Source organism: Polyergus mexicanus, unplaced genomic scaffold, assembly GCF_030449975.1.
Source record: "Polyergus mexicanus isolate NDT 795.1 unplaced genomic scaffold, iyPolMexi1.0 SCAF_6, whole genome shotgun sequence".
Classification (NCBI taxonomy): Eukaryota; Metazoa; Arthropoda; class Insecta; order Hymenoptera; family Formicidae; genus Polyergus; species Polyergus mexicanus.
In genome coordinates, this window is record NW_027223326.1 from 4,188,423 (window position 1) to 4,213,339 (window position 24,917).

At 38.8% G+C, this 24,917-nt stretch overlaps 1 protein-coding gene across 1 annotated transcript in view; it reads left to right on the forward strand.

Annotated features, from left to right (window-relative positions):
- LOC138934300 (uncharacterized) overlaps nucleotides 1–24,917 on the forward strand; it is a 320,386-nt gene that overhangs the window by 245,090 nt on the left and 50,379 nt on the right. Inside the window, exon 6 of the mRNA XM_070297926.1 lies at nucleotides 9,207–9,299. Within this exon, the coding sequence (XP_070154027.1) occupies nucleotides 9,207–9,299 (93 nt within the window). The remainder of the gene's footprint in view (nucleotides 1–9,206; nucleotides 9,300–24,917) is intronic.

The window sequence follows — 24,917 nt, forward strand, 5'->3', positions numbered from 1 at the left end:
GTTTTCACGAAACGGAAGCTGATAAGTGTATCTTTCGGGGTCGCGTCGACGGTATAGATGTGTTTTTAGCGCTTTTTGTAGGTGACGGACTCATCGCAGCAAACACGAGTAAAGCCCTCGAGACGGTAGTAAAATCGTTGAAAAATGCGTTTGAAATCACACTCGGGGATGGGAAAATATTTGTCGGGGTACAAATAGATAGAAATCGAAAAGAGAAAACGATTTTCTTGCATCAGGAGGCCTACGTAAAGAAAATCCTCAATAAGTTTAAGATGGTCGATGCAAAAGCGGCAAGTATTCCTGCCGATCCGCACGCCAGGTTAGTTCCGAATGATCGCGATGATGCAGAGACAAGTACAGTACCGTTCCGGGAAGCGGTAGGATCGTTGATGTTCCTTGCAGTTGTGTCGAGGCCGGATATTGCATATTCCGTGAACTCAGTTAGCAAATATTTGAGTAACCACAACGAGAGTCACTGGCAAGCGGTTAAAAGAATTTACCGGTACTTGATCGGAACAACTAAAGTTGGTATTATGTACACAAGCGGCGGGAGTAATTCGGAGTTACAGGGTTTTTCAGATTCGGATTTTGCAAGCGACGTGGAGACACGAAGGTTTACCACGGGATACGCGTTTTGCTTATCGAACGGGATCGTGACATGGTCGTCCCAAAGACAAAAGCTAGTCACACTTAGCACAACGGAGGCTGAGTATGTTGCGGCAGCAGCGGCTGCAAAAGAAGCCGTTTGGCTCAGAAAATTGTTAAACGATCTCGGGTGTCCACTGAACGCCGCGACAGTGTTGCGAGTAGACAATCAAAGTGCAATTCGACTAATCAAAAATCTGGAATTCCACAAGCGAACGAAGCATATAGATATTAAGTATCACTATGTCCGGGAAACTGTAGAAAGTGGGGAAATCTCGGTGGTATATGTTCCTACGGATCAACAGTTGGCTGATGTATTCACTAAAGCGCTTCCAAAGAGTCAGTTTCAGTTCCTCTGTAACGGTTTAGGCATAAGATTCGCGACGCACTCAAACGGCGGGAGTGTTGAGAATAAATAGTTCTCGCGCGTCGTGCGCATGCGCCAGCATGAGCTAATGTTAAGGCGAGAGGCGCTCTACGTTTTTTTTTTTTTTTTGGGCGATCTCGCCAGTTGAAGATAATACCTCATCAAATAAAGACGTATTATCGTGTACGAATACTTTTCTTTGTCACCGTTCCGATCTCCCTTTCAACAAAAATAAAACCTAACACATATAATTGCCTATATGGTAGCCATTTGTTTGCGACAAAGTTAGTAGATAAAAATGTTTTTCCACTACCCGATTCACCTAGAATTATACCGCGTACTACATCTGGAAAGAATCCACCACCTCTTTTATATTTATCTATAAAATTAAAATGTTTCATTTTTAGGTGATGTTTAGACATTTATTAATAATAATAAATGGAAGAGTATTTTAAAAAACGAATGTATGTTTATCGAAAAAGTTATAAGTATTTTTTAAAATGTAAAATCGGTATATCACTTAGTAAAGCAATATTTGCGGCATCAAGTTTATCAGGTATTGCTGTTACACCATTATTTGCAATAAGTGCCATATCTGTTATAATTGAAATATTAGATAATGAATTCAAAACATCATTAAAATTAATGGATAGGCTTGATGAATATAAATTATCATTTAATTTTTATTGTGAGTTATTACATTTATTTGAGGCTCAACAAATATCTGAAGAAGAAATTCATTTACGTGAAAAAGATTTTATTAAAAATTTGAAATACTTTCCACGTGAAAAGTACTTAAAACAAATGAAGATAAATGGTTATTCTTCAATGAAATAAATGACCGTTAGTAAAAACGATATTATTGATGAATTACACAAACCAGCAAGGAGAAATTATCCAAGAAGATCTACTATTACATTAGGAATTGATGATCTTTGGCAGGCTGATCTTGTTGAAATGGATTCGGGTAACTTAAAGGGAATATCCAAAATTAATAAGGGATATAAATATTTATTAACAATTATTGATACTTTTTCCAAATTTGCTTGGGCAATTCCTGTTAAAAATAAAACTGGAGAAAGCGTATCAAAGGCAATGAGTATTTGTTTTAAAAACCTATTGAAAAACCTTTCAGGTGCTTCACATTCAAGAACCTAAGGTTTGTCTCAAGGGGTTGACCCGAACTCACAGCATAAACCACCCAAAAATCTACAAACTGATAATGGAAAAGAATTTTATAATAAAGATTTTAAAAAACTCATGGAACAAAATAAAATTAATCATTATTCGACATATAGTGATAAAAAAGCTGCAATCGTTGAAAGATTTAATAGATCACTCAAAGAATTAATGTGGAAACAATTCAGTATACAGGGTAAATACAAGTGGGTTGATATATTACCAAATTTGTTGAATATTTATAACAATAGAAAGCATAGAACTATAGGAATGACACCATGTGAAGCGTCCTATGGACTAAAACCGAAGGATGCGTCAAGCCGTCTTGACAATAGTCCAAAGGATGCGTCTGAAAGACACCTGAAGATGACGTCTGAAAGACTAAGTCCAAGGGACGCTAAGTCCGAAGGACGCTTATTTCAAGGGACGCGATTCAAAGTTGGTGATTATGTAAGGATTAATAAATTAAAGCATATGTTTGAAAAAGGATATACACCTAATTGGTCAACTGAAATATTTGTAATAGATAAAGTTTTTAAAAACATACCTCCATATTATCATATTAAAGATATGAAAGGTAAAGAGATTAAAGGAACCTTTTATGAACAAGAACTACAAAAAACTAAAATTCCAACTAACATCTATTTAGTTGAAAAAATATTAAAAAGAAAAGGAAATAAAGTTTATGTTAAATGGCTAGGCTTTGATAATACACATAACCAATGGATAAATAAAAAGGATCTAATCACTTCGTAAGCGTCCTTCGTTGTTTTTTTTTTAATTTTATTGCTTTTATGAATGATTTTATATATGATTTTGATGTTTTTAGTTGATTTTGGTGGTGGAAAAAAATCCCGTCCAGAATGTATGCTTTTGTATACTACTTTGTTTTATCTGTTTCTCAGTATAGTCTCCTTTCAGCTCGATATATTTAGTCCAGCTATATTCCAACTTTTTTAAGCCATCCAAAAAATATGATTTGTCGAACTCTGCAAAATAGCTTTCTGTTTAGGCGACAATGGTTCCGGCAATATTTGATGGTAGTCATCGAAGGTGCATGGTCCTTATAAGCGATATCAACTTCACTTTATTTCCTCACACGCCTTCCCATCCAAAAAAAGGAATTAAATCATCGATTGATATTGCTCTTTTTCCATGGTTGTGGTACGCTATTTCGATGCATGGGTTTGCACCCTCACCTCTGCCATCTATTGTTTATATTTATATGGTAGTCTTTTCCATAGCGCGTAATATGAAATAGTTACCGTAAATTATTTGCACATAAATTACATTTCTTGACATTTGGTATTGATGGAATTTCGTTCTATAGAATAATGCTTAATCAATAGAAATTTCAATGAAGCATATGAAGTTATCGCTTTTATTACCCATTTGATTTTGTTGCAACGCATATACAAGAGATCACATAAGAGTGGTCTGTCAGGCGAGCACACAATCTCAAGTCAGCATTTATTTTCCATAGAAATGCGTAATCGCCCTTTCTAATTTATTACTTTTTAGATTCTGTGGCAGTTTCATTGGGAAATTTATTAACTTTTTGTTTAATTTTGAAATTCGCCCATCCGCGATAGATCTTAAGATCTGAGTGTCTATTGATCTATCTATTTGTCTTAAATTACGCAACATCTTTATTTCTAATAATCACTAGTTCCATGACTGTTATTTATGAATTCCTTCCTTTAGTTACACTTTTTATCTTGAAGAGTTCATCGGTCGATATTACTTATTGTTAATTTATTTGTGAAAATTTATAGAAGTTTTGAAATATTGAGATTGTAGAAATACAATCGTATAATAGAAACGATTGTTAAATGAAGAGTCATTCTGACGGATTGTATGCGCAATCCATATAATTATAATTCTCTTTTGTTTTGGTAACTTTCTTTTTACTGAGTGTAAACACTTACTTGCAGTCTAACTTTTTCTATTATTATCGTTTCTTTTGTTCTAATTATTATTGCTACTGTTGTGCTTCTCTGATATTTTTATTACTCTATATAAAGAAAGACTTAATAAAGTATATAGTTCTACAGGTTATAGGCCTAGGTGAAAAATATTCGTGAAGCAAACACTAGTAAAACGTATACAGGGTGTCCCAGACCACAAATACACTCCTCTTAAAATGAAAATAAATGGCTTTTATCAAAAATCGTGAATAGTTTTTAAGTAAATCAGGTATGCTCTATCGAATAGTGACCTTGAACTTGATTTTGAATTTGACCTTGAGGGTCAATTGAAGGTCAACTTTGATTTTTTTAATGGAAATTATTCTGTACATAAAAGTATTACGGTAAGATTATCGAAAACTAAATATTTTACGAGATATTTTATTTTTTACATCAAAATATGTCAGATTAAGATATAAAATAACTCAAAAAGCACTTAATGAAAAAATACTTTATTATAGTGTTTTGAAAAGTTCTCGAGATAAGCTACAAGAATATGCAATAAAAAAGGGGATTTCTATTTAAAAATCAAAATTGACCTTTAATTGACCCTCGAGGTCAAGTTCAAGGTCACCATTCAATAAAGCAATCAGCTGATTGTAGCATCCGACGACCGGCGATCCAGAACAACTTTCGATAAAGTGACGTTATTTGATGTATTTCTAAGACATTTTCTTCTTTATCAAAACTTTATTTAAAGCATAATTTTATATTATAAAATAAAATAGTTATCGACTCATGCGGTGGTAATCACACGTTGGACGACCAGCTGCGGCGCGCCGCACCGCTCCTGCCTGCCTTCTGTACTCGACGTAATTTGTTAACTATTTTTGCTTATAATTCAAAAATTACGCTTCAATTCAAATTTTGGTAAAGGAAAAATCGTCTTAGAATTGTATGAGAGATACGTCATTTTACGGACGGCAGGTTGTTCTGAAACACCCTGTATAATAACTTTTATTGACGATTTTTCAAAGTACACAATTATTTACCTGTTGAATCAAAAATCCGAAGTTGAGAACAAACTGAAAGAGTACATCGCACTAATGACAAATAAATTCGGTCGCAAACCACGATTTATTTGTTCAGACAGAGGAGGCGAGTATGGTACAAGCAAAAGTATCAAAAACTGCTTGGTATCAGAAGGAATTTGTTTTCAATATACGGCACCGTTCACGCCGGAACAGAACGGCACAGCGGAAAGGAAAAATCGTACGATAATAGAAATGGCACAATCTTTACTTACTGATGCAGAATTAACATATGAATTTTGGGGAAAAGCTGTAAGTACGACCAACTATATACAAAATCCACTCTAACACAATGAACGCAACGCCATTCGAATTGTGGAACGGATACAAACCGAGCATTGATCATTCTCAGATCTTTGGCAGCAGATGCTATGTGCATATACCACAGGAAAAATGTCTTAAACTACAAAACATAGGTATACAGACGATTTTTGTTGGATATGATGAAAATTCAAAATCATATCGATGTTACAATCCGGTAAACAGTAAATTAATTATCAGTCGAAATGTGCGTTTTATAATGAAGGAATTGTATTTTGGGGAAGTTGAATTAGATCATTCAAAAAAAATAGCGAGGAACAAATAATTGAAGAAAAGAATAAAGAAACTCCCGATACAAATACATGGAATCGTAACGAAGATCAAGCTGAACATGAAAATAGCATGCTAAATTACAAGAAACGTTAGAGAATGATGTCAGTCTGAACTTATCACGAAAAAAATGATACAATGGTTATTCAAAATACTACGGGACGACAATCTCAGCGGACAAATAAAGGTGTACCACCAAATCGATTTGGCGAATGGGCAAATGTCATTATCGAACCAAAATCATTATTGGAAGCATTGGTAGATAAAAATAAAGAAGAGTAGATCAACGCGATGAAAGATGAAATGGCTTCACTTGAAAGGTATCAAACGTGGGAACTATCCAAGTTACCAAAAGGACGTGAAGCTATCAGTTGCAAATGGAGATATATAAATTAAAGACAGATGAGAAGGGAAACATCACAAGATATAAGACAAAATTGGTGGCTCATGGCTTCTGTCAGAAATATGGTGTGGACTATGATGAGGTCTTCGCGCCGATGGCGAAGCAAACTACATTTCGAATTTTGTTATCAATTACATCAAAAGAAAAAATGATTGTGCAACACTTGGATGCTAAAACAATGTTTTTTAACGGCAAATTAGAGTAATCAATCTACATAATACAACTACTTGGATTTGACTCTAATAATTAGAAAAATTTGGTATGCAAATTGAAAAAAGAATTTACGGCCTCAAACAGGCGGCAAAGTTGTGGAACAATGAAATTCGCAAAGCACTTATCAATATCGGATTTCAGCGGAGCAAAAGTGACAGCTGCTTGTACAACCAGAGGGAAATGGCTGATGTTATCTATTAGTTTACGTTGATGATATAATAGTAGCAGCAAAATCAAGTCAAATTATTATGGAGATTAAGAATCGAACGGTGTTTACTATCTCTGTTAATCAAACTACATTAAAAGAGTAATTGACGAATTTGGTATGACAGATGCAAAAATATTAAATATTCCAATGGAAACAGTTTACATTCGAATAAGACGAAATACAGATTATGAGCTCTTACTGACCAATAACAGTACAGAAAATTAATTGGATGTTTGCTTTATATTTCAATAAGTATACGACCTGATATTACAATCAGCGTATCGATATTATCCTAAAGAGTAAGTAAACCAAGTCAAGCTGATTGGAACGAGTTGAAGAGAGTGCTACGTTACTTGAAAGGAACAATGATGAAGAAACTAGCACTCAGTAAAGCAAATAACAATGACAATTTTCTGCATGGTTATGCAGATACTAATAATGCCGAATGTAAAACATATCGCAAATCTAATAGCGGATACGTTTTCTTTGTCAATGGTGGTCTGATGAGTTGGTCTTGTAAAAAGCAACCGGTAGTAGCACAATCATCAACTGAACCAGAACTCATCGCACTTAACGAAGCGTGCAATGAAGTCTTGTGGCTACGAAAGATCTTAGTTGACATGCATCAGTCTGTAGAAAAGGCAACAATTATTCAGGAGGACAATATAGGCTGTATAAGGCTGACAGAAAGAGGATATTGTTTGAATGAAACTAAGCACTTAGATATTATCTATTTTGTTGTGAGCGATCATATAAAAAAAGAATGAATTTAGTGCAAACAATGTCCAACTGAGAAGACTGCTGGCTGATCTATTAACAAAACCGTTAGGTACTATAAGATTCCAGAAATTACAAGATGCATTGGGATCACACGATTGAGGAAGGGTGTAGAAATACAATCGTATAAAGAAACGAGCCTTAAGTGAAGAGTCACTCTGATGGACTGCATCCGCAATCTGTTTAGTTATAATTGTCTTTTGTTTTGGTAATTTTTTTCTTTATTGAACACTTACTTGCAGTCTAACTTTTTCTATTATTATCGTTTCTTTTGTTCTAGTTATTATTGCTACTGTTGTGCTTCTCTGATATTTTTATTACTCTGTATAAAGAAAGACTTAATAAAGTATATTTTACAGAGATTTAGTTTTTTTTCACAAAAGAAAAGGAGCATAGAATCTACCGGACGTTTCTAACAACGGAATCTGTTTTTCTCAACTCTATTCTCTATTTACAATATGCAGAATATGAAACTGTTTGCTTGGAACTGCAGATAAATAAAAAATTGTCTTTATTGTCTACTTTAAATGCAAAATAGAAATTTAATACAAATACAAATATATAAATTAAGTTCTTGAATTTTATATATTTAAGGTGCCGATTATTTGTACTACATGAGATTTCACAATTATATTTACGTTATATTATATATTATATTTATGAGAATGAGAAATTATAATTAATAGATAACTTATAAGTAACACTTATATAATTTTATTTATTATATATCTTTATAATATTAACGTAATAACTATGTTTATTGGTCAACAATTATTAAATTATTAAAGTTTCCTCCGAGTGTAATTTTTAAAAAATATATAATTTAATTAAATTCAGAACATAAATTTTAATTTCACAGGCTATATATGTATAGTAAGAGTCAGGAGCGGATGATAAGTTTCAAGAAGAATTACTTTCTCTTTGAAACTAAATAGTTATGCATAGAACACAAATTTTTCTTGGTGCAATATCGAGTAATTAAATAAAAATCTCAATTCTAGATCTTATTTTAATAAACCCCTTTGATCTTCATAAAGAAAACATAGGCTAGAAAAATATTAACGCAAAATTGCTGAATCGGGAATCAAACTCGGGTCTTTGGCTTGCCGGGCAATTCTTACCAATGAGCTATTTAGACCTCATACTTTGACATTTCTTATTTTGTTTATATATATATATATATATATATTTTAGTAATAACGCCATTTAACTGGTATGAATTAACAACTACGAAATTAATAAGGCTCTCATGTGAAACACGAATTTAAATTTCCCGGACTAGTAAGAGCCAGACGCGAATGATAGTACGTAAATTTCAAGAAAAATTAATTTTTGATGGTGTTATTACTACATACATGTATGTAGGCAAAATGAGAAGTATTAAGGTATTGGGTTTGAACAGCTCAGTGATAAAAACAGCCCGGTAAGCGAGAGACTCAGGTTCAGTTCTTAAATCAGTGTCTTCGCCTCTATATTTTTCTAGCTTATGTTTTTTTTAAATATGGAATATTTATTAAAATAAATTCTTGAATTAAGTTTTTAATATTATTGTTAGTATTGCATGAAGAAAAGTTTGTGTCAAGAAAAATCTGTGCACAATTATACAGTTTCAAAAAAAAATTGATGTTTCTTTAAATATGCATTATTATCCACGTCTAGCTGTTACTAGCGCAAGGAATTAAAATTTGTGTTTTACACCAGAACCTATAATTTGTTAAAATGTTATGATAAAATGTAAATGTGTTTATAATACCATTTATCATTCATTGATAAAATTATTTGCGGGGAATTAATGCATATGACATATAATATTTTTGTTATGCAGGAACGTATACTACTACATCAACTACTACAACGAAGCTACATCGTAAAATGGAGATCCAGGCCTTAGACAAATCAGGATCTGATAATAATAATGGTAAGAGAAAAATGTTTCTTTATATTATATATTTTTTAATATATTGTAACAAGTGAAAGATAGCAAATATGTCTGAACATTCATGGATTTGGGAATATTATATGCAACCAGAAGATAGTAATGCGGAGTCTATTAAATATCAGAAAAAATGAACTATAATAAATGCATTACAAATCTTATTAAACATAAAAAAGTGCGTATTATTTCCTAAAAAAACTGAAAATGATAATATTATTGTACATTCAACAACAGGAATGCTTTAAGTAGGAAAGTAAGGCCGGTTTCAGCCCACTTTTTTAATGAGTGCGAGAGAGAAGTACCATTGGAGAGAAAAAGACAGAGATATGTGTCAGAACACCTTGTAGGTAGCTGTGGGGAGAAGTTTGGGCAGGGGGAGGAACAGGGGGGTATGTAGGGCGAGAGGGGAAGCGTGGCCGGGGGGAAAGCGGGTACGAGTCACCGAGAGTGCTCGAGAGATGGCGCTCGGTTTGATCGGGGGCCACGCTTACTTCCTCGCCCTACATACCCCCTCTGTTCTTTCCCTCTGCCTGAACTTCCCCCCGCGGCTACCTACAATGTGTTCTGACACATATCTCTGTCTCTTTCTCTCCAATGGTACTTCTCTCTCGTACTCATTGGAAAGTGGGCTGAAACCAACCTTACTAGGTATTCAACTAGACTCTAGTTTCCACCGAAGTCGTCAATCCGATTCTGTTTCGGTGCGCATCGAATTTAATGTACTGTTTCCACTGAAAGTAGAATAGAAGCGAGAAAAATTGATATTTCAATAGAGCCAACTTAACTTTTGCTTGTGAATGTAAATAAACTAATCCTTGACAATCTTTTTGTTAATTTTTCGTTTTGATGATTAATACGAACAAACGATAACTGTTATGAACATCGATATATAAATTATATATCGATTATATATTGATGGTTATAAAATAATGAAAAATAAAAGTTGGCACCATTTACCACCGACTAAATTTCGTGTCAATTCGCTGCCACTCCGACAAAGCTTGTAGATCGAAATGGGAGTGAAATGAACGCAGTCAGTCGTGTTTCCATCGACTTAAATTTGGTTCTACGCCGCACTAGATGCGAATTAATATTTCGGTGGAAACTAGACCACTGTTCCCCGGTGCGACTCGACCTTGGCGCGACTCGTTCTTTAGGAAGGGGTGACGGCAACCTCGCTTCTATCGCGCGATCCGCTATCGCGATTCTTTAAGCGGATCCTAAAATGACGGCCAAACTCCGACGGGATAAAGCCCTCATCTAAGCGTAACTAAAATTATCGATAATACCGACCAAAATTATCGATAATATCAATAATTTTAGTTCCGCTGTTACCGATAATATTTCTGCAATATTTGAAAGAGAATTGTGTTCAATATGATGAAATCGGACAACATCGTGTATTTCTACTGCTCTATTGCCTCGCACGCATATCTAAGCGTATCTAAGCGTATAGATAACAGTATAACATAGACACATGTCTGCCTTTATTGCATATTTGAACACAATTGCACACATTACTTATATGGACTTATATATATATATATATATATATATATATATATATGTGGGTACGAGTATGGGATAGGAGATCTATCGCTTTAGGATTCTCGGTAGGATATTACCCAACTTATCCTACTGGTAGGTAGACGAATGGATGAGTCGGCTTTCAAACATAAGATGTATTTATTTCTCCTTATACATCAGTAGCGCAAGTTACGATTGTACGCATAATAGTTATTGTTATTGCACATGGGCTTCTGTCTGCCCCCGCGTCTCTTCGTTTGGGTCGACGCGTCAGCCGTCCTCTTAAGGCCTGGACACGGAATTGGGCTAGTCTGTATCCCACACGTTCTCTGCTTTGAATACTTCTTTAGAGGCGAGACTTTGATAGGCGAAATCAGCGGCGGTATTTTCCACGTCTTTGCTGGGGACGCCAAGATTCGCTCTAGTCGCGGCAAAGAGATCGGACGGTCCCTCTTGGTTTCCGGGCCGGAATGCCCGGCAATCAGCTTTGGCGGGCTAGCGCCGAATAGAGCCTGAAGCCGGTCCTTCCTTCGCTGTTTCCTCTCTGCGTGGGTGTCGCTGGTTGACTGGGCGCCGGAGCGTATGTTCTCCTTGGCGTGGCCACTGAATGGTGGCCAGCGGCCGGAGACCACCGGTGAATCAGCCCCAATAGGCGACAGTGATCCGTCACTGATTGTGACTGGGGAGCAGCCACCGGCAATCGTCGGGGAGCAGGTCCCAGTGGGAGACGGCGACCGTGCGCCTGATGTCGTACGGGCGCTGGGTGACACTGGCGGCTGGGCGCCGACTGATGGTGGACGAGCGCTGGGTGATGCTGGCGACTTGGCGCCGATTGATGGCGGACGAGCGCCGGAGGCGGATGGCGATCGATCGCCTAATGCCGATGGCGGCCGGGCGCCGGAGGTGGTTGGCGATCTGACGCCTGGTAGTCGGGAGCTGCTTGTATTTAGCGAGCTTTCTTTTCCACTTTCCTCCTCTTGATCACCTTGTGGAGTGGCGTTGAGCGCCTCCTTCGCCGGATAGCGAAATCGGCTACCGTGGGTAGCGGAATGGTATTCCTTCCCCGTGGCGTCGTGGATGGTGGTGCGGTGACTGGCGCCGTGTTATTTGCCAACGTTTAAAACGCCTTGCGCTGCAAGGTAGGCGACTAGCGCCAAGAATCTTCTTCGTCCGTTGAGAGTTAGCGACTTGCGCTTGAAAGTAGGCGACTGGCGCCTATAACTTTCTTCGTCCGTTGAGAGTTAGCGACTTGCGCTTGAAAGTAGGCGACTGGCGCCTATAACTTTCTTCGTCCGTTGAGAGTTAGCGACTTGCGCTTGAAAGTAGGCGACTGGCGCCTATAACTTTCTTTGTGACTTCTCCGCAGGGGGTCTGACCTATATTTCGGCCGGACGGCTTTTCACTTGCAGGTTGGCCCGGGCGCCTTGTGCCGCCTAGCGGTGCTGCCCGCAACTACGCGCGGACGCGCTATATGCCCGCCGGACTGCTTTTCACTCTCTTGTTGGCCCGAGCGTTTTGCGCCGTCTAGCAGTGTCTCCCGCACTACGCGCGGACGGGCGAGCGCTTGCGAGAAACGATAATTATTTCGCAAATATCGCGCTACCGTTATTTTGTGGTTGCTGTAGGCCGCCACATATATATATATATATGTGCGTGTGTGTGTGTGCCTTTCCATATATCTTTCCAAGAGGAATAATATTTGGCCATGTGTGTGTGTGTGCATGTATTGTTATATATATATATATATGTGTGCCTTTTATGTATATACATACATACATACATACATACATACATACATACATACATACATACATACATACATACATACAATGGCACAATACACATATATATGTATTATAATATATATATATATATAATAACGGTTATATTGCTAATCTTACATAACTATTAAATCGCATCCGGTTCAAAATATTGTAAAGCAACCAGCACACGTAAATCGCCTCTGGAATACTTTCTACAATAACCAGCACACGTAAATTGCCTCTGGAATACTTTTTACAATAACCAGCAAACGTAAATTGCCTCTGGAATACTTTCTACAATAACCAGCACACGTAAATTGCCTTTGGGATATTTTTTACAATAACCAGTACACGTAAATCGCCTCTGGAATATTTTTTACAATAACCAGCACACGCAAATCGCCTTTGGGATATTTTTTACAATAATAAGCACACGTAAATCACTTCTGGAATATTTTTTACAATAACCAGCACACGTAAATCGCCTCTGGGATATTTTTTACAGTAACCAGCACACGTAAATCGCCTCTGGGATACTTTTTACAATAACCATCACACGTAAATCGCCTCTGAAATATTTTTTACAGTAACCAGCACACGTAAATCGCCTCTGGGATACTTTTTACAATAACCATCACACGTAAATCGCCTCTGAAATATTTTTTACAATAACCAGCACACGTAAATCGCCTCTGTAATATTTTTTGCAATAACCAGCACACGTAAATCGCCTCTGGGATATTTTTTACAATAACCAGCACACGTAAATCGCCTCTGGGATATTTTTTACAATAACCAGCACACGTAAATCGCCTCTGGGATATTTTTTACAATAACCAGCACATGTAAATTGCCTCTGGAATACTTTTTACAATAACCAGCACATGTAAATCGCCTCTTGAATATTTTTATACTAACCAGCACACGTAAATCGCCTGAGGGATATTTTTTACAATAACCAGCACACGTAAATCGCCTCTGGGATATTTTTTACAATAACCAGCACACGTAAATTGCCTCTGGAATACTTTTTACAATAACCAGCACATGTAAATCGCCTCTGGAATATTTTTATACTAACCAGCACACGTAAATCGCCTGTGGGATATTTTTTACAATAACCAGCACACGTAAATCGCCTCTAGGATATTTTTTACAATAACCAGCACACGTAAATCGCCTCTGGGATACTTTTTACAATAACCAGCACACGTAAATCGCCTCTGGGATACTTTTTACAATAACCAGCACACGTAAATCGCCTCTGGAATACTTTTTACAATAACCAGCACACGTAAATCGCCTCTGGAATACTTTTTACAATAACCAGCACACGTAAATCGCCTCTGGGATATTTTTTACAATAACCAGCACACGTAAATCGCTTCTGGGATATATTTTTAACCAGAACGCACATGCAAACCGCATCTGGTATGAAATATTTACAATCAGTTCACAAAAAAATCGCTTCTGGGATCAAATATTTCGGCAATATTTAGAGCGTACATGCAAACCGCATCTAGTATGAAATATTTACAACCAGTTCACGAAAAGATCGCTTCTGGGATCAAATATTTCGGAAATATTTAGAGCGCACATGCAAACCGCATCTGGTATAAAATATGTATTGTAGTAATTCTAAATTCTATTTAAAGATTAATTTTATGTTACAATTTTTTTATACAAATGTCTTTATGTTTTCTATTTAGGAATTGCTTTAAAGATATAATCAAAAAATAAAAAAAGAAACTTGAAATATTACATTTTTATATAATATTACATTTTCATACTTATATTTTTGTGTAAACTGCACGGAAAAAAAATTCAATTATATCTAGCGACATATTAGTATATAGTATACATTAAAACAATTCCTTCTAGAATTATGGTATATAAAAATACTAACCTTTTGACCCTTATTCTTTTTAAAGAAAGTCTGCGGGCAAAGCGAGGCAAGCGTTTCTCATTACATTTTCGCCCCATTATATAAACACACTATAATTACACAAACACAATACTCGTTTTTTAAATTCGACGCGTTATAACGCGTTATAACGGTTGAGCACACTTTTGCGGTTATCTCTCGTTTCGCGTATGTACACAACACGCGCGACTGAGACTGAGACTGAGTACTGCCGCGCACTGATATTATCGCATGTGCCTGGCTGTGTGCGTGTGAATAGTACAGTCGCCTTATTCCCCAATACGTACATACATACTTAGATACATGCATGCTACAAATATCGCGTAATAATAAAAACAAATGCGCATCTTTATAAACGAATATTCTGTAACCGAATAAAAAGTTATTTTCATATTGATTAAAATTAATTCGATACATAAAAACATTATTTATTAATATTTTAAGTGTCATTTTAATCACAATAATGTAATTAATGCATTTAAATTATTTTCGGATATATAAAATGCGAAATACAGACATTTGATTTTCTATAGTAATATGACATATATATACAGGGTGTCCGGCGTCAACCGCATCACCGGTGCATGTAGAGCAGATGAAATCGAGAAGAAAAGTCCTTTACCTTTTTTTTCTATAACACTTAATAAAAGAGTTATTATTGAGTAAAGTCTGGCCAATCAGCGTCGACCTTTAGCCGGGCGCACGTCAGTGAGCCGCGCGTTGTGAAGTGTTCAGCGGCGCACGCTATCAGGCGCGCGGTTCACCGACGTGCGCCCGGCTAAAGATCGGCGCTGATTGGCCAGACTTTACTCAATAATAACTCTTTTATTAAGTGTTATAGAAAAAAAGGTAAAAGACTTTTTTTCTCAATTTTATCTGCTCTACCTGCACACGACCGGTGATGCGATTTACGCCGGACACCCTGTATATATATACAAATTTTATAATAATTTATATGTATTAATCTAACGTGAAAGATTATAGATAAAGGGAGCCTTACGAGCGAGACTTCGGAACTCTTCGATATTTGTCGTCTCGCTTGTTCCTTCATTCTTTCTCGCTTTCGCTTTTGTCGACTCTCCAGCATCGCGTGGGGATCTTTCCTTATCTACTATATATAAACATCTTATAAAATAAAAACTAAAATTTTTTCGTATTGTATTTTATTAGTATAAAAATAATTATAATAGATTAATGAGATTCTTGCGATTAAAATAACACCAAATATGACATAAATCGAATAATTTTAAATGAAATAAGTAATCATTATTTTAATAACATAATTGTTTAAAAATTATCCGATTTATGTCATGTTTAGTATTATTTTAATCGCAAGAATCTCATTAATCTATTAGAATTATTTTGATATCCATAAAATACGAAAAACAGAAATTTTACGAATGATATGTAACCCGAGATATTATAGATAAAAAGAGCCTTACGAGCGAGACTTCGGAACTCTTTGATGTTTGTCATCTCGCTTGCTCCTTCATTCTTTTTCGTTTTCGCTTTTGTCGACTCTCCAGCATCGCGCGGGGATCTTTCCTTATCTACTATATATAAACATCTTATAAAATAAAAACTGAAACTTTAATATTGTATTTTATTAGTATAAAAATAATTATAATGGATTAATGAGATTCTTGCGATTAAAATAACACCAAATATGACATAAATCGGATAATTTTAAATGAAATAAGTAATCATTATTTTAATAACATAATTGATTAAAAATTATTCGATTTATGTCATGTTTAGTATTATTTTAATCGCTAGAATCTCTTTAATCTATTAGAATTATTTTGATATCCATGAAATACGAAAAACAGAAATTTTACGAACGATATGTAACCCGAGATATTATAGATAAAGAGAGCCTCGCGAGCGAGATTTCGGAACTCTTTGATGTTTGTCATCTCGCTTGCTCCTCGTTCTTTATTATATTCGTTCATCCCCATTATTATATTCTTTTATTTCTTCGACTTTTATTCTTTCTATTCTCGTCTTCCTACATAATAATATATTAACTTATTCGTCTTTATTTTATACAACATAAATGAGATATTGTGTATGTCATAAATAGAAAAAGTATTTAATTATGTGTATTTTTGTATGTACATGTGTTGTATTTAACTATAGTTAAATAGAAAAAAAAATAACTTGTGTATCTCATTTATGATGTATCAAATAAACATAAATAAATAAATTTATTTATTTTCATGTAGGGAGACGAGAATAGAAAGAATAAAAGGTGAGTAAATAAAAGAATATAATAATGGGAATAAAAGAATACAATAATGAACGAGCAGAAAGAAAGAAAAAGAGAGAGAGAGAGAGAGAGAGAGAGAGAGAGAGAAGCGCGAGTGAACGCGTAAGTGAATATGCGAGGAGCATAAAGCTAAGCGATACGTAGTACATAGCGAGCGAGCGATTAGAAAGAGACAGAGCGTATGATCGAGAAAAAAAAGATACTGCAATAATGTTAGTGCGTACATGTATATTACTCTCACACGCATGAAAGAGACAAAGATAGTACGATTATGTCTGTCCTTGTCATGTAAGATTGCAGCTCCGTCTATCGCGACATCACGCAACTAATCTACTGCTCTGTTTTACTCTTTTGCCTCAATCTCGCACGCACACATGTGCATGAAAGCATTTCGAGTGAAAATCTTTTTTACTAGACTAATAAACTTATTTCTAAGAGTTCACTAATATTCCTTCATGTTATTCCGAGGCGGGGAGCTATATCTTGTGCACGAACAAACTGCAGAACTTTTACATTAAATAAATATTGTTACGACTTGACGCAAGAAGTCGATAACAAAACTGTAATTGTTTAACTTTTCTTTGATTTGTTATATGAAATCTAGCTCCCCGCCTTTGTTATTATCAATACTTTAACTGTGGAAAAGGATTTATCAATCTGTGTAGCCAAAAAAAAGATTTTCACTTGAAACGACTTTCGCGTTTTTTCAGTAAATTTTGATCCCCTTAAGGACGCGCGCCGTTTCTAGCACGCGATCCGCGAGCGGATGCCGGGTATCCGGCGTCGAGGGAGACGGAGGATCGTCGGAGGGCGATCGAACGGAGAGAGGAACGGTTTAGCGGCGATACGAGCGCGCTTATCGCTCGAACTAGATAGCGAATTATTAAAAGGTTGTGGAATAAAGAGAGATCGCTATTTTCACGCGAAAGGAGAAGTGTTTTTATTGATTTCTTTTACAACATTTGTATTATATATAATATTCGTATAATATATTAATAATACAATATGTGATATATAATAATACAATATGTGATATATAATAATACAAATACGTCGATAAGCGTATCACGATTTTCCGAAGAGCAGAGCCTGCAGTTCGCAATCTATCAGATCGTTGCGGTCGAAGTTCTCGCTGTCGCGTATCATTGTGGGAATAAGCGTCGAATCGTGAGCATTTACCGCGATATCGAGGAAACGAGTTAGCTTATTATCCACATGTGCGGTTAAACCGTTTAAAGATGCAACGATGCGGTTAACGCAAAGCTCCAGATTTAATATATTTATGACGGTACTCTTCGATACAGCCAGACGAACTTTGGGCGTTTCGAGACGGAGTATTTGAAGATTGTTGAGTTTGCCGAATCGCAACGTTAACTGATCGATGTATATCGGTGCCGGAGGGCGCGTCTCGTCGGAGCGAAAGTATGACATAATGGTGGATTGTAGATTGAGCAGTTCCTTCCACATATCCGGCGTTAGCGAAATCTCTTTGCCGTGGCAATTTCCAATGACGATTTCCACAAAAGAAGGTCAACTAACATTAACGCTGATCTCGAGATGCTTATACGCGGTTTTGGTCAATGGATAGCGTCTTCCTAAGATTCTAAGCGGTTGCACAATTGAGACGTCTGCGTCGCATCTCGGCGTTCGGTCGCGATTTTGTCTGAAAATAAATGCGAGTTATGAGAGATACTAGTAGATTATGAATTATTAGTTCGAATAAACGTTTAATAGTCTTACCTATCATCTTGTTTAGCTTTTTTAGCGTATCCCGCGCTATCTTCGCGGTCTCGTTCGGTTAGCCTCGATCGATCGTCGAACGAGTGCTGCTGCGATAGCCTCCCCATTGTCGCGTACATTATCGCTCGTTTTTTTTCTTGTTTGTAAGCTTCGACGTTCTCCGTCAACAATGAAGCGCTTAATAAATGGATGGTCTTTATATACTCGCGTAGAAATCGCTTCTTTTTTTTTCGCGCGTGTTCTCTCTTATATTCTATTTTTTTTTTAATGATGGCGGGGTCGCTCCTCCTCGTCGATCCTCTCTTTCTCGGTCGCGTTGCTGAGACGATAGAGGCGACTAAGGACATCGCGCAATTGTCTTAGCAACCCGTCCGTAGGACACTCGATACCGAGCGCGTGTAAATTGAAAGGACCCGCCGAGGTCACGATATTCGTGAATTCGTTAAAGGCGTAGAACTGATGTTTGGCGAAAAAAATATAGATTGCCATCGATGTATCGAAAGGCCGACGTTATCGCGGATGGTATTCTAGGAAATATATCCTTTAACGGAGCGTGTCTAATGACTATCATACGACACTCGTCGATTTCTGCTACTTTGTCGTCGTCGTAGATCGCATAGGTTCGTCCCGTGTGCGTGTTTATTGCGGCGTTAATCTTAACGTTTCGAGGAAATCTGATATCAGAGAGATATCTCGGCCAACCCGATTTTAGCTTAAGGCTGGGATATTCCGCGAGATAAATCGAATTGTCCACGAATAGCGCGAGATCGCCCGAAGATCTTCGATACGCGGCGGATAGGCGCGTGAAATTCGCTGGGAGAAACGTCGCGTAATCCGTGAGCGTCAGAGGTCTACCGTAGCGTCTCTCGATTACGTCGACCGACCACACATTGCGACAATTAGCTATATACAATCGGTGATACATTATCAACGTGGCATCCACGCGCCTCAAAGCGCAAAGATCCGCGCACGCAGAGTCTGTCGGCGCGACGCTCGTCGTCATGGGCGCCGCGGTAATCTCGGGATTCACCGTCGGATAATTTCCATCATTATGAGACCCGTACAGATTCTGTATAGCGAGAATGTCTTCTATGCTCAGTTTAACCGAAAATTGATTCTCAATGTCGGGTATATATGGAAACATTATTGAGCCGTTGCGTATGCTGTGTTGTAGACCCAATGCGTGGCCGATCTCATGCGTTAGTTTGCAGTAGATGAAGTGTATCGGGAGGATTCTTGTTTAGATACACATGCCACGGTTCTGAATTGTCGATGTGCACCTCCGACGCGAAATCGGCTATTCCTGAGGGAAAGAACGCGTGAGCTAGAGTTCCCCCGGGACCGTCGAAGGTCGACGGGCAAATGCCAACGTTTCGACGATTCGCGTAAGTGTGAGCGCCCGTTCCATATGATATCAATATATCAATATATCAATATATCAATATATCAATATATCGGGTCGCGCGCAAAGGTTAGTGATGAATTCGTAGCCCATAACGCGAACGCCGCTTCAGCCGTTTGCGAGAGTTCCTCGCTAGCCACCTGAAAATTCCACGTGAGATGTGTTTTCGGCCATTTTCGCGCGATCGGGCTATACGCGCGATTGGGAATGTCCGCGAGACCGCATCGCGATTTGCGCATAAAGCTAAGCGTAATAGCGTCTAACGTGCTGTTTCCTGATAATTGATAATATTCCTGAAATAGCGACAACGTGCGACGCAGAGATGTCGCGTTATCGGACGATAACGATTCTCCATCGTCCTTTAGAAAAGCGTACACGCGCAGGAAGCGGAGCGCCTCGGCCTTCTCCGAGTCGACGGACGTGGCGGCCGTCGCGGCGACGAGCGTCGTCGCTAGAACGAGAAGAGCCGTCCTCGCATTAGTCATCGCGCGGAGCGGGGAAAGACGTGGGAAATTATTGAGAGACGCCGAGCGCGATTGATTCGCGCGTTCGGCGAGACGCCTATTTTTATCGTCGGCGAGTGCGATATGAATGGGAGGAGAGGGGAAAATGCGTCGACGATTCGTTCGAGGGAGAGTCGTGGTTCGCCTCGATTAAAGGAATGCGCCCTTTTCGACGACGAGCGAACATCGGTCGAGCATCCGGGATGCGCGTTATCTAGCGGACGTTTGAGTTCCTTTTATGGTTTTACTTTTTTATTATTTCTATTTTTATTATTTGTTTGTCCCCTAGAAAGGACACTCGATGAGCGATTAAGGAAGCGTACTCCTTTCGACGACAATAAACGTTCGCCGAGTATCCGGAATACGCGGATCTAGCGGGCGCTCGAGTCCTTTTATCGCATTATTTTTTATTATTTTCCTCTATAATTTATTTAATCTATTTTTATCATTTATTCGTCTTCGCTCGAATCGAATGATTAGAGGAACAGTCGCGGAAGGAAAACGCGGTAACACTGATAAATCGCGACATCCGCGGTATTCACGACATCCGCGCTTCGATTTTTATAAGCGCGAGATCGTTTCGAGAAGCGTTAAAGTATTCTCGCTCGCGAGATAGCGAAGTGACGAGATGACGAAGCGCGAAACGGTGAGACGCAAAGTGGCGAAGCGTGAAGTATCGAGAGTTAAAATCGGTCGCGAACTGTTCGATATGGAACGAATCGAGCAGATAATTAACGCGGCCGATTACATTAATGTAAACGGAGATTTAATCGCGGTAAAAGCCTATGTTTTGGAAAATCTCGCCTCGGATTTACGCGAGGAAGGGCGAGGCGTTATCGAGAACAGTCCGGATTCGTTTAAACTCACCTTCCAGTTAAACGGAGACGTCGATATCACGCGTGTAATGTAAGTATTCGATCGGGATTTTTTATAATATTTTTTATAATAAATTATAAATTTTTTATAATTCTTTTATTTTTTTATTTTAGACAACAGATAGAAGATTGTATAAGAACGGCGCGAGAATCGCTTTACGATCTAGTAACGAAGACGAGGACTATGCTCGCGCAGTCGCGAAGCGTTCACGGCGCGTTGCGCGACGCTCGTCAACGCGACATCGCGCAAGCCCCCGAGCAATTCGAGTTTCGGGAGCGCGACTACGCTGTTCCTGAGTCGATCGATCGATTTCGCGAGCGCGACGCTGAAGCGAGGCGAGTCGTCGCGTCGCCGATCAATGAGGAGCCAGAATCGCAGTCGATCAACGAGGAGCCAGAATCGCAGCCGATAGAGGACAAGGCCGAACCGTTGACGGTCGACGTGGGTGAAACGCCAGCGAGTGTACGATTGGAGGGTTACGAGCCCGAATCGCAGCCGTTCTTCGAGAAATAATTTTACGCGCTAATAAAATATGATTTTTATTCATACTTATATATCTCATGTATCACACGCGCGTATTTGTAAAATAAATGCTATATGTTAAACGAAGCGCCGATTCTTTTCGCTTCTCTTTCCCTCTTTGACATTCTCTCGCTCTCGCGCTATCCTTCTTTTGCATCTCTCGTAATAAGCGTCGGCGCTCTCTTATCGCGGCAGGATACACATTTGCGATAAAAATAGTATTCGTTTAATGTATAAAGAAAAATTTATTTAAAAAAATACATGTTTGATATAAAATAAATATAAAATAAATGTAAAATACGTTCGATCTGAAACAAAAATACAAATTTTATTGATATAATAATTTAATTTTTAATATTTATTTTTTAATATATTACGAATCTTAAAAAGATACTCACAATCAACCCTTCGACCTCTTGCTCGGAGGCTTGTCCCAAATTTCCTCGACGATCTCCTCGTAGGGTTCTAGCCCAAAAAGACGTCTCAACTCTAAATGGAGGCCGTCGGGGCCGTTGTCCTCCCAGACGTCCTCGTGGAACTCGCGCTCGTGTCGCCGCAGCGCTCGTAAAAATCGCCGGTGTTCGATATTTACGAACCCGGAAATCTGGATATCGCTCGTATAGTCGTACTATAAATTAAATCGAATTATAATATATATTATAAGTAGGAAAGTTAATACAACGTTGTAACGATACCGTTACCAGCCTCGCAGGCCGACCAGCCGCCCGCAATTCCGAGGCTCGGCGCCTATGGCGCCCCTAAACTTCCACACCCGTGTATCGGCCCCACCGTGGGGTCGTCCCACCACGCGCCGATTCGCGTGAGTGGGAGGCCGGCCGCCGGTATATAAGGCGCTCCGGCAAGCGTAGCGTTACCAGTTCCCGATCCCGAGTCCTACCTCGTACAACTCCAGATCCGAAACCTATACCGCGTTACACCAGGCTACGGGCTACCCGTAGTTACGCCGGGTTACCCGGTTGCTGGGACGGCGCACCCTGATACCTAGCGTTACACCAGGTCACGGGCTACCCGTGGTTATGCTGGGCTTCCCGGTTGCTGGGACGGCGCATCCTACCCCGCGTTAAACCAGGTCACGGGCTACCCGTGGTTATGCCGGGCTTCCCGGTTGCTGGGACGGCGCACTCTTGGTTCATAAAACCGTACCGCGCACCGTTCAATCTCGACGGCCGTTTGCCTACCGCGTAACCGTTTCTACCGGAAGACCGCGTTGGTCTCCGCGCTTTATTAGATTCTAGTACCGCCTTGTATATACCACGATCTGTTTATACCGTACTCCCGCACTGTATATACCGCGCATTATAATCGCAGCACCGACGCGACCTGTACGCACGGCCTTCAACATACACAAGCACGCCAGCCCTTCTAAGGGTAAGCCGCAGAAAGTGCCGACGCCCCGTCCTTCTAAGGATAAGGTAGTCAGGCCGTTGGAATTCCGAACGAAGGCTACGCGACACCCGTAACATTTAAGATTTGTTCTGTTCCACGTAGAATAACCGTAGACGCTTGCATGCGAGCCTCGCGATCACAGGCCATGCCCGCATGAGCCGCGCTCGCTTCCCGAACCCCACGTGCATCAATCACGCGCGAAACTCTGTACGCACCGCCCCTGCATGTCGCATCGTGAGCAGCGCCCGCGCACGCGCGTTAACTTTGTACGCATCGCTCCCGCCTGCTGCATTATACATAGCTTTCAGTGTTAAGTATCTTTAATAATAACCGCTTGAATAAACCTAACTGTTTAAACCACTTATACCGAGGTAAAGTAAGTTGGAGTTTCCCCCCTTCTCCCGAATCCTGGCACCGGCGAGCCTTGATCCGCGGCGCACGGGAAAGGAGAACCGTTACAACGTAAAATATGTGGAAATATTACTTACTCTTTGAAAAACTACCAAATTTAAGAGAACTCTCAATAGTCCTATCGCCAAATCATGCGCCTACCACGACACGTTATAAGGTCCTCGATTTAAAACTAATTCAATTAACGATGGCATTTTTTATACGCTTTTATTAACAATGCTTCGCGAATAGTCTAACACTTTCTGACGAACATCAGTATAAACGTTATAAAATAGGAAATGCGCGAGCGATTATCGCGAGGAAGGATACACGACCGCGATAAAGGAAAAACACGGTTCGTTCGTATAGCGTGTATTTTGCGATAGTGTGACAAATACATTTATTAAATTTATATAATTGACTCGATACATTATATAAAGTTTAAAATATATAAATAAGATTTAAAATATATAATTATATATAAATTTATAATTATATAATTAAATTTATAGATTATATAATTAAATCAATACATTATATAAAGTGTAAAATATAATTAAATTTATAGATTATAATTAAATTTATAGATTATATAATATAGAATAAATCGTACATATCGCGCAAATGGTCGCGTCGCTCAAACCACCAATCGTGCAGTTTCCAAGTGTTCTCCAACGCGCAATTTTTCGCGTGATATCCGCAGCGAAAAGCTCGCGAAGCGTTTAGAGTCCCTAGACATTCGATGTCCTCGTAATCGGTGTTGATGGTCTCGACGGAGACGGTTATGTCGCGATCGTCGGCGACGCTTCCTGAAATTTCGAGCAGCCATTTCTTCTTCTCGTGATCTTTAACGTAGATCCGCACTGTTGAGTCGGGACTAGAATTTCGACACACGGCGTCTCGAACGAGTCTTTTCATCGACCCGTAATTCACGTGTCCATCGTTCCACTTTAATTGATGATGATTAGACATCAATCAACATGCTCGTGATTTTTCAGCTTTCGTTAGCAGATCCCAAGACATCGGTGGGCAAAAAATGTGATGCGTCAATTCCACACCATTTTTTAATACGGCTACTTCTTTCGCGACGAATCTCTCGTTAACTACGAAACCTTGAAGATCGATGAAGATCGGCGCGTCCATCGTCATCGTTAGCGATACTCGAAGTGTTCGCTTCTAGATTATTCTCTCTATATTTTTTCGAATATTATCGCGCCTATACGATTCTGCGCACAACGTTGGTGAGGGGATTATACTCTACAACTCGATCGTGAATG